Raw genomic sequence first — 11,644 nt, forward strand, 5'->3', positions numbered from 1 at the left:
TATTTGACAGGAACAAGTAGTTCAGACAGTGGGGAAGGGGGCATTCCTGTTGACATCCTTGTGCTTCGGTCTCAGGCACAGTCTCTGATAGAGTTGCAGGAGCAGGAGGCATGGCCCAGCCCACTGTCCCACTCACTCGAGGCTCATGCAAACGTTCCCACAGAAGGTTGTACAGCATATGTTATTTGCTTGACACTCTTGGTGATATGCACATGGGCGTCTGCACATATATATGTTGGTGAGCTTCTCACAGGCCTTGATTTCTCTGGGTAGCGTTGTTTCTGAAACAGAGCAGGGAGCAGGAGCAAGGTCAGTGGAACCAGGCCCCTAGAGAGCACCTCTTGAGCTTAAAGCCTCCTCCAAGACCCCAGAACCCAGGTCCCACTCATGACACTCTTGGACTTTTCGGGGAACTCACTTTCCGCCCCTCAGCAAATCCTGGTGATTGGTAGTATCTTCAATCCTATTCCCCCCGTTCTCTCCCAACAGACCTCAATGCCTGGGCTTCCTGGACCCTTTCCATCCTCCTGCACCAGGATCCTACCTCTCATATTAGTCATGGCCTTGGTGAAGTCAGCCCCATAGAATCTACACTCTGACCCTGAGAACTCGACAAAGTCTGAGACATCCTGCAAACCCTCCCCCAGTCTCCAGAATGTGCAGGGTCCAGAGAGGAAGAGACCTTACCTCTTCTCATCACTGTCACTGTCTCCAGTACCCCTGCCCCTTCCCAGAAAATACCACTTTCAATATTTCCCTTTCACTGTCACCATCCTGGTCCCTCTGATGCTAACTTTAACTTGACACTGAACACCCCAAATTTGCTCTCCCAACAATCTTCCATTCTAACCTACCCCCATAAACATCTCTGAATGCTTACTTGTTGCATATACACATGAATCCAAGAATAGTTGTTTTGTTTTCCCATCTGACTCTCAGCTCACCTGTACCTTTCACTATTGTATGTACCATTTGTCTTTGGATTTGGGGAATGGAGAATAAAAAGATGCAGGTTCCCCCTCCACCGCCATCACTATTCCTAGGGCTGAGGGAAGGGGGCTGGAGGCCATGGTTCGGGAGGACCCAGAGTCCTCACAGTGCTGTGGTCAGAGCAGGATGTGCTGAAAGGTTCCAATTCCCAGCTCCTCCTTAGACTGGACACGGCCCCTCCTGCCTGCTCCCCATCCCCGTCCCCTAGTCCGTCACCTACTCTGCATCTCCTTCCGGTTATAGAGCCCTCCCTGGGCCTGCAGCAGCTGTACAGAGAGGAGCAGGAGGGGCAGCAGGGCCTGGGTGGCCATGACTCTAGCAGAGCGGTGAGCTCTAAGTCTGGCGCAGACTTCTCTGGAGAGCTGGGTGTGGAGAGGGAAGGAAAGAAAGAACAGGTTATCCTGGGCTCCTCCCTGCCTCTGGTGGCCAAGCCAGGGAGTCCTGGTGTCCTCCCTTTGCCTGCCCCTTGCTGTGGTCTGCTCTATGGGGACTTGGGCTTCTGCAGAGACGACTCCTCCTCTCACATAACTAACCCTCTCCTTTTGCAAACAGAATTTTTTTCCTGAAAGATGTAATCTATTTCTACTTTCAAATACAAAATAATTTACAGAAAAAAGAAAAGAGAGAAATATAATTTAAAAAAATGATGATAATCTCACTGCATAGAATTAACCTGTCTCATTGTATTATCTTTCTAGTTTCTTTGCATATTTAATGTAAACAATCTTTTGTTTTCTCACATTTTGAACCACCTGCCTTTTGTAACCCATCTTGTCCCACCCTTGTTTAATCATGTAAATATTTCAGAAAACATGGCTTTCCATAATGCACAGCTCTCACTTAAAACAAATGCCTATTGTCGAGCGTTTGTGTTGTACTAATTACTGATTATCTTGACAATATCATGTTGAGCATTTTTACTCATAAATCTTTGATTTTTTTAAACTAATGTAAGAGAGGTGGAATTTGTGGGTAAGAGGATAAGTAGGTATTTTAAGTATAAATAAATAAATATACAAACATACATACATATATAGATATAGATATACAGAGAGAGAGAATTCATTTTTGAAATAAACCTGTTTAACTCAACAGAGGATGAGTGTCAATTTCCTCAAATCCTGTAGGACACTACAGTGTAAATGGGGGGATAATGGGCAGGAATCAGCCACCCATTGGCTATAAAAAAAGTCGGATAGGAAAGGACTGTTCATTGGTTTTCATAGGTTTGCAGGTTGCTCAGGCAAATGTGGAATTGAATCCTGACTCCAATGTTCACCAGCTTTGTAACCCTGGGAAAATCCTATAACCTCTACAGACTCAGTTTACCCATGTTTTCTTGGCACCTCAGCTGTGAGGATGAAATAGGATGGCATATATAAACACATGGTACCTGGCACACAGTAGGTGCTCATGTAGGCCATTTGTCTTCTTCCCAATCTTGCTTCCCAAGCACACATAGCAGGCTCCAGGGATCAGAAGATCTCTTTTATCTCATAGTCTATGTTGGGTATTAAGACCCAGCCCTGAAAGAGGAATCTTGAAAGAAAAACCTTTCGGGCTGGGAGTCAGGAGACGATGCTTATCCAAGTAGATCCATCTACTCTATGTGAATTGGTGGCATAGCCAAGAGTAGATATAGGAACTCAAAGCAGCCATTCCAAATACTGGCCATGAACTATCTCTGTTCTCTTAAAGGACAGAAAATGTAGGGAAGTTGTTTTGGTTTCATGGAGTGAGGAGCTGAGCTCTGAGTCAGGGACCATTTCCTGTTCTATGAGGCTGAGACTCGGTTACTCTACCTGATCCTTCAACTTAAATTATTCCTTCCTGTCAACAAGCTCTACCAGCTACTCCCTTGAGGGACATCTCAGTTCTTTCCTTTCTCCTCCTTTCTCACCTGCTACCTCTTCCCTACTTGCTCATTCTAGTGTCTCTGGGAAGATTTCCACAAACTGCCTCCTCTTTCAACATTTTCTGGGTGGGATAGTTTTACCCAAAGACACACAATCCTCACCCTCTAACTTGAGGTCAACTGTACAGTCCTCCCTATCCAAAAAGTGTTCCTAAGTGATGCTTAAATTTCTATCGTCAGCCATTTTTTTCTTTGGAGATTAAATCCCTTTAAAAATGTAAATTCTCTGTGATCTCACTTATATGTAGAATTAAAAGCAAAAACAAAAAACCCCCAAGCTCATAGATACAGAGAACAGATTGGTGGTTGCCAGAGGTGGGGGGTGGGGGCTAAGTGAAATGGGTAAAGGGAGTCCAAAAGGTACAAACTCCCAGTTATAAAATAAATAAGTCCTGGGGATGTAATGTACAGCATGGTGACTATGATTAACAATACTGTATTATATATTTAAAAGTCGCTGAGAGTAGATCTTAAAAGTTCTCATCACAAGAAAAAAAAATAACTATTGTAACTATGTGTGGTGATTGATGATAACTAGACTTATTGTGGTGATCATTTCACAATATATACAAATATTGAAGATATTTGTATATCTGAAACTAATATAATGTTATATGTCAATTATATCTCAATTAAAAAATGCAAATACCTGTGGAGTAAGCAATTACTAGGACTCATGGAGAGCTCAGGAATGGAGACTATGAGAGCAGACACCAACAAAACCTTACAGTGTTAGGAGAAAACAGATACATTATAGATCATTATGTGTATTATATATATGTATATAGGTATAATATATATACGTGTATACACATATATACATACGTGTGTATAATATATGTGTATATATGTGTATATGGATAATATGTGTGTGTGTGTATATACATATATAGAGAGAGAGAGAAAGGGAGAGAGAGAGAGAGAGAGAGAGAGAGTTGTCCTAAATTCTGAACAGCTTTCTACAGACCCATCTGCAAGATCCAGAACCAAGAGGGGCAAGAATCCTGGGAGGAACATCTTCAGCACTCATCAGTGACTGTGCTCCTCAAACAGACCATTAAATATCCCCAACATCTGGGCCAGATACAGAGCACGAGGCTGTGATTTCCCTGCATGAAACATCATTTTCCTGCCATATAAACCAATGTCCTAGGAATCCATAATTCAATCATTCTAGGTTTGGCACCATTTTCAGTCCCCATCAAAGTTCCCTTCGGTTTGCTCCCACACTTTTGTACCTAGGTACCCAAATACTGCCTTTTTTTTTCTCTGTACTGGTCCACCCTCCTCAGCCAAGTCCCTGGAATCCTGGCATACATTTCCCGCTGCTCAATGCACCCAACATATCCCGGGAAAAATCACTCATACGTGGACATCTCCTGTCACTGTATAAATATTCCTGCAGACAGAGTTTGGGAGAAGGCGATCTGCTCCTTGGGAGGCCCTGGCCCTCGCCCCCTTGACTCTTCTTTTTTCTAATGAGCTCCAAGTCATATGTATGTGCACCCAATATAGTGCTGCTCTCTGGTCATTGATGAACAAATCTCCCCCCACCCCTCAGCTCACAAACCTGTGCCAAGATCTTCGTGATCGATTTGATTCCTTCCCTTCCTTCATCTGCCAGGTGAGTGTCTATCTTTTCTAAAGTCTTTCCTATTGAGCGTATTATGCAAAGTGAAATAAGTCAGAGGGAGAAGGTCAAATACCGTGTGATCTCACTTATTAAGTAGTAGAAAATAACAACAACAAACAAACACACAGAGAGAGAGATTGGATTGGTGGTCACCAGAGGGGAAGCAGGGGGTGGAGGGGGAGGAGGGCAAAAGGGATAATTAGGCACATGTGTGTGGTGATGGATTGTAATTAGTATTTGGGTGGTGAACATGAGAACATGATATAATCCATGCAGAAATAGAAGTATAATGATGTACACCTGAAATTTATACAGTGTTGTAAACTAATGTTACTGCAATAAACAAATAAATAAATAAACTCCTTCCTATTCAGTCCCTTTTTATCCACATAAAAGTCACAGGGCCTTTGGAGGGAGATGATGTTATGCTTTAATTAGCAAAGGAGAATCAATTCAGAGAAGGGTGGGACCTTAAATAGCACACTGACAAGTCACAGGAAAATAGATACCAGGCTGTACTCCATTCCCTCCCTGTGGATGGACTCAGATGCATCAAATAAAGACTCTAGATTTGGGTCTGTTGGGGGTGGTCAGAACTGCAACCCAGGTACACAATGTTCCTCCTAGCTTATGAGGAGATACTGCTCACGTCAAAGAAAATCCAGTACTTCTGGATGGGTGAGTATCAAAGGAAAGAGTCTGTGATGTGGCCAACATGTAGCTCCTGGGCAGAACTTAAAGATCTGGCACAACCAAAATCACCATTAAGTTCTGGGCCTCTGGACTTTGTTTTTCTGCTCTTCTGCTCCCTATTCCAGGCCACAATCTCCCCCGCACCTCCCCAAATAAGAAGAAGCCAGATAAAAGAGCTGTCAGCCAGTTACTGCAGACACTCAACTCAGACACCTTCAGAGGTAGGTGGGCAAAAGGGTCTTGAGGCATGAGCTTCTATTTGTGGCTTGCTTGGATGAGTTCCCTGCCCAGGTGATGTCAACACTATTCTTGTGAGGTGGGGATTATTGTCTCTGTTCTTCAAATAAGAAAATTGAGAGATATGACATGACCTGTCTGAGGTCCCATAGGTAAAAGAGGCAGAGATGAAACAACATACCAGCATTCCTGACTCTAAATCCAGGCCTCTCTCTTCTTTAACATTATCTAGAAAGCCCAGGATCCTGGATTTGGTGGGGGCGAGGAGAGCAGTAGTTCTGTGTCTTTTGATGCCTAGGGACATTTTCATTGTCCTACACTCAATCTCAGGGTGGCCAAAGAATTCACCCAGAACTCTATATGTGGATAGGATCCAGCCTGGGCATGATGATGTTTCTCTTCTCTGGGATCAGTTAGTACACCTGAGGTGTGCAAAGAAGGGCGCTGGGCACCCACAGGATCTTGAACACCGTTTAAGGCAAGTAAGGAACTCAGAAAATTTGACTAAGAGTGAAGCCTTTTAAATTAACAGATCTCAAAGCTCTGGAAAACTTGGGTCTAGAATGATATTTTTGAATACAAATAAACAGCTTCATAGAACCCATTGCTTTGAATTTACTGTGTTTCTGTCACTGTGTGCCAGTCTTCCTCCTTCTTTGTGTAAAAGGCAGGTGCCAGGAATCCAGAGGCCATCCCAATCCTTGTCCACCTTCACCCAGTTGCCTCATACCTCATATCCCCATCTGTAAGTGGCTAACAGAGCATCTGCGTTGCACATCTGTCTTGCTATGTGCTGGTGCCTTCAGAGGATCAGAACACGCTGAGCCAGGCTCAAGGACTTGGTGTGCTGCCACTGCGAGCTGGCTTTCCTGTGCAAAACATGTGAGTGAGTCACAGGATTTCTGGAAGAGTACTACACTCAAAGAGAATTCTCGTTTGGCCTGAAGCTTCACCAATGAAGTTGTATCCCTTGATATAAATATTGCCCAATGGTAAATGAAGTCTCAACACCTTAACTTGGCAATTTTCCTTCATCAAGCCATGCTGAGGCAAGCTGGCAGGGACATGGGTTCTGAATGGAGAAGATTGGAGAGCAGATATAAGCATCTAAGAATGGAGGCTCCCCAAACATCTGACCTTTTCCATTTTAGGGGTTTCTCTCCTCCTTTTCTTTCTCCCCATAAACTTCTTCTCTTGCCCTTGTCTTTCCCCAAGTCATTTAAATCCAATTTGCCTCAAAGTCAATGCATCAATGATTCATGTGCCTAACACTTGCATTTTTCCAACTTCTAAATTTCACGTATTTTGAGAGGAGAATGAGTTTGAGAAGTGCCCTTTGAAAAATTCTTCACCTTTTAAATTACCTCTAGTACTACACCTGCTTTTGAACAGAGGAATTTCCACGGATTCGTCTAGAGCAGCCTTGTTCAGTAGAACTTTCTGGGATGGTGGAAATGTTCTACGTCTGAGCTGCCTGATAGAATGGCCCCTAGCTCCATGTGGCTAGTGAATGCTTGAAATGACTGGAGACTGAATTTTTAATTCAATTAATTTAAATAGTCGCACGTGGCTAGTGGTTACCATATTGGACAGTGCAGAGGAGTCTCTTCTGCTTGTTGAAAACTTCTGAACAAATATATTTTCAGGGAGAGGGACAATCACTGCCTTGTTACTATGTAACTCATAATATCAGAATTTTATCCTTTTCTTGGACTTTTTTTTTTATTGATGTTTTAATGGTTTCTAACATTGTGAAATTTTGGGTTGTACATTTTTGTTTGTCCATCACCACATATATGACTCCCTTCACCCCTTGTGCCCACCCCCCACCCCCACTGCCCTGGTAACCACAGTCCAGTTTTCCCTGTCTTGGACTTTTTTTATTTTCCTTCTTATTCAGTTTCAGGAGAGTAAAGCAGCAGATAAAGGATGAAGGGGACAGATGGGAGAGGGCCAGGAATTTTGAATGGTAATTAGGGCTCCTCCCCCCATGCCCCAACTCCCTGTACCCCTCAGCTGCCAATTATCAGCAGGCTATTTCATCTTCTTCTGCTTCGTTGTTTTCTCCTTAACACTTATGACCATCTATGTATTTCCGTATTGTCTTGTTTAACTAGAATGTCAGCTCTATGAGTGAAAGGAGTTTGCTCTGTTTTGTTCACCGCTACATTCAAGTGCCTAGAGCTTGGAATGTAGTTAGGCACTTAATCAGTATTTATTACATGAATGAACTCCCCCTCCACTCATACAGGCATACATTCTAGACAGATTAAAATGTCAAGTGTAAAAAAAAAAAAGAATTAAAATAAAAGTAGTTTTCAAACATCTAGAGGAGGAAGGAAATTCTGAGCTTAATACTGATAGCTAACATTTATGAGTATATATTATATTTTAGGTCCTATGCTTAGTTTTCATACACATCAGATTATTTAACCCTCCCAGTAACCCAATGAGATGAATATTGATATTATTTCTATGATACAGATGAAGAAACTGAGGCTCTGGGAATTATGTGATCAGCCTAGTTTCCACAGCTAAAAGTTGTTGGGGTTAGGATTCTAGTTCAAGCCTATTTGACTCTGGTGTATACGTTGTTTCCTCTCTAAAATGCTGAATAGCAAACAGTGTGGTGACAGAAATTACCTTTGTATTGCCTAGAACAGGACAGGAGGTGGGGAAACATAACTCTGATGTCTGTTGGTGGAAGTATAACCCAACCCTCAGAGAGAAAAATGTGGCAGAAATTCTCCAAAGCCTGAAACAGACAACGCCTTTTGCAATCTTTCTCTATTAACTCATAATACAAAAATCATAATATATGTGCCAAAGCTTTGGCTATAAGGAGGTTCATCAGGATATTTTATCACAAGAAAAAATTGGAAATTCTCAAGTCTCCATGATGTTGGGAACAATGTCATATTTATAATTGGATTGTTGGCCTAACTTGAATGGTGTGATTGTATTTTTTTGCCTCCCTCGTTCTGAATACTTTATTCAGTTATTTCCTTGGTTCTTCAGGAAAACTTAGGTAGGTCCTCACAAATTTTGTGCGACCCTTCAGTCACAAAACATCTTCTCAACTTAATAATTAAACTGTGTAGGCCCATGTAATTAGCCACAACTCCATAAACTGTTTAGAACTGTGGACTCTCCCCGCCCTCAAAAGCTCCAGTTACGGAAGAGGATGTGGTCAACACCTCTCTCTTGGGCTCTTTGTGAGTCTGTTCCCCCACCTCCATCCAGCTAAAAAATAGTTTCTGGTTCCTAGGTAGTAGAGGGAGGAAGGACCAAAAAGAGGGAGTAGGAAAGTTCTTACACAATAGATATGATCATAAGCTCTCGCTGTGCTTCTGGTCCTCTTTCATGGGAGATTTCCAGGGTTCATTGGAGACACAAAATGGCATCTGGCCATTTACGATTCAGATACTTCCCAAACTGCAGCCCACTCGTCTGCTACTACAAGTCACTTTAGCCAGATTCCCTAACCTTTATTTTTTTATTATTTATTTATTATTTTGGTAAAGAAGATTGGCCCTGAGCTAACATTTGTGCCCATCTTCCTCTATTTTGTGTGTGGGATGCCACCACAGCATGGCTTGATGAGCGGTGTGTAGGTCCGCACCTGGGATCTGAACCTGTGAATCCTGGGTTGCCGAAGTGGAGCATGCAAACTTAACCACTATGCCACCGGGCTGGCCCCTTCCCTACCCTCTAGAGTCTTCAGTCATGACTCAAGTCTATGGTGTCCCCACAAAGTGTGTGTTCTGGGGACACACAGTAGGCTCCGGGTAGTATCCCAGAGCTTTCTTAACTTGGAATTAGAATTTCTCTCAACTTGGAATTAGAAAGCAGCATCTTTGCTTCCCTGAAGAAAGCTTTTCACCAATAAAAATCCTCTCTACAACTCCTTCAACTTTGGACCATCTGTGTAGATGAAAGTTTTAAGAGTCCCCTGACCATTTCTTGGCCATCATCTTTTCTCAAGTCCTGCTGAGTAATCTATCTCATAACTCACTCTGGAATCACTCTGATGCCCTTTGTCTGAGGGTCTTGACTAAAACTTCTATTGTATCATCCTGTTACATATACTCTTAAATGAAAATTCAGGACACTTACTGTGTTCTATTATTCCAATTTCATAAAAGTAATGACTACGACATAATAGGATACACATATATTGGTTATCTCTGGGTGGTGGAATTATTAATGCTTACCCATTTCCGCTTTGTATTTTTTTGTTGTTGTTTTACAAATTATACAATCTGAAGATTTAATGCTTTTTAATCAGAAAGAAAGCAATGCATTTTTAAAGAGAACAGTTTTGCAAAGGAAGGGGTCTGTAATGTGAGATGGGGAAGAAGCCTGGGGAAGCCAGTGGTTAGCTTGATGTGTTGTTAGGTGCCAGAAGGTGAAAAAGAAAAGTGGGAGAAAGAATAACACAGTATTCACTAGCACTTTTTCTCTCTTTCCCACCCTCTTATCCTTAATTCCTTTTCTTCCTCTAGCAGTATTGGGAGAAGACCTGCCTTCTACCAGAACTTAACTCAAACACACATAGAAACTACCATGAAGCCCTGGGTTTGCCTACTCGTCATGCTCAACTGTGAGGTTCTGATGCTCCTGTCTGTGCTGGGAAGCCTCAGGAACAAACCTTCCTGTAGGTGGTGTGGCAAGGGAGGAGGGTGCTCTGCCCAGACCTGGGATGTCTGGCATAACTGATTCAGGGCCCACATTTTCAGGATCACCCTTTAAAGGATCAGAACCCTCCTTAAAGCAGAGACATCCAAGGAAGATTAGGCTGTATGTTTCCAATCTGGCGTCCCTTCAGGCTCCTTCTCCCAGCTCTGAAAGCAATAATGGGTATATGGAAAGGGATTGTAGCTTTTGTCCACATTCCATAAGCTGGCAGGAAATAATATTTTCCAATGTCTGACCACCTTGGATAGAGGAAACACCAACACAGAGCTTCCCTCTGAGCCCATCTTTTCAGAATCTCTGTGCCTGATCTGAGTGAGCCTTTGATGAATATCAAAAGAGTAATATTTTGACACATTCATTTAGTTTGAAGGGAAGAATCTTTTAGAACATGAAAAAATGGACAACACAAAAAAGGGGTCCTTATGAATGAAAATTTGGGGTCATATGATAGGAAAGTGTGGATAACAAAGGATTGTGGGCCAGTGAAAGATATGGACTCTGGGGAGAGACTGAGTGCTTAGGTGGGATCAGCAGGGGAGCGAACAGAAAGGGATAAAAATAGGTTCCTATTCTCTCTGGGCTCAGTTTTCTATTCTGCAAATTGGATATGGAAATTGGAGCTAGAAGATATGCAGACCCTAAAATCCAAAGTTATATGAGAATAGATTTGGTGAGGTGGTGTCATACGTGGTGAGGGTGTCCTAGGTCCTATCTTTAGGGAGCTTGGAGAGGGCTCACAGGCCTGCAATGCTGTGGGGACATGTAAAAAGAGGCCAGGCATGTCACGCAAGGATGGTGCCCTGTGAGAAGACATGGGGTAGAATTCAAGGAAGAGATTTTCTTGAAAGGCAGAGAAATTCTTTGTGGCTTGGAGATCAGGTTCCAGAGCTCAGGGATTGTTAAGCTTGAGAAGGGTTTCTTCTCCAAGTTGTGGGTGGATGGCCCCTGCCAACTTCTACCATCTCAATTCCAGCTGAAAGAAGAGAAATTGCGCAGTGCTGGGTACAGCCTCCATTAGAGTATTGCAGGAAAAGGTGCACTAAAGTACAGGGATGTTTATATCCAAATCATACCTGTTGCTGGACCTTCTGTGGAAACATCTGCTTGGACAATGAGTGAGTGGTTGGGGTGGGAAGGCTGGGCCTGGGCATGCTTCCTCACTGCTTCTCATCCTCATTCATAAGCTGTGACTTAGAACAGAAGATTGCAGTCACCCAAATCCTGGTCAAAGAAACAGGCAGCATAAGGCAATGCCGTCCTATCTCCACACCTAGGCTGCCACTCACTGCAAAATAAACCAAGATACCAACATGGGGGCCTGTACTTTTTTTTCACTCTCATTCAGTTCCCCCAAAATATCACCCATCAGTTTGTCCATCCATCTTTTGTCCAAGCCCCCAATTATTCCCTCATTAGTCTGGCCTCTTGATTGGTCCCTTGTCTCAGCCAGGCCCAAAGGGACCCAGTCTTCACTTGTC

At 42.9% G+C, this 11,644-nt stretch overlaps 1 protein-coding gene across 1 annotated transcript; it reads right to left on the minus strand.

Annotated features, from left to right (window-relative positions):
• Nucleotides 1–132: 132 nt before the first annotated feature.
• LOC131418113 (WAP four-disulfide core domain protein 10A-like) lies at nt 133–11,349 on the minus strand. The gene is made up of 3 exons (XM_058562109.1): nt 11,240–11,349; nt 1,211–1,352; nt 133–281 (listed from the first exon to the last, which is right to left on the minus strand). Exons 1-3 carry the CDS (start codon nt 11,315–11,317, stop codon nt 133–135), a joined length of 369 nt encoding a protein of 122 aa, XP_058418092.1. The 5' UTR covers nt 11,318–11,349.
• Nucleotides 11,350–11,644: the final 295 nt, after the last annotated feature.

This window comes from Diceros bicornis, chromosome 19, assembly GCF_020826845.1.
Source record: "Diceros bicornis minor isolate mBicDic1 chromosome 19, mDicBic1.mat.cur, whole genome shotgun sequence".
Taxonomy (NCBI): Eukaryota; Metazoa; Chordata; class Mammalia; order Perissodactyla; family Rhinocerotidae; genus Diceros; species Diceros bicornis.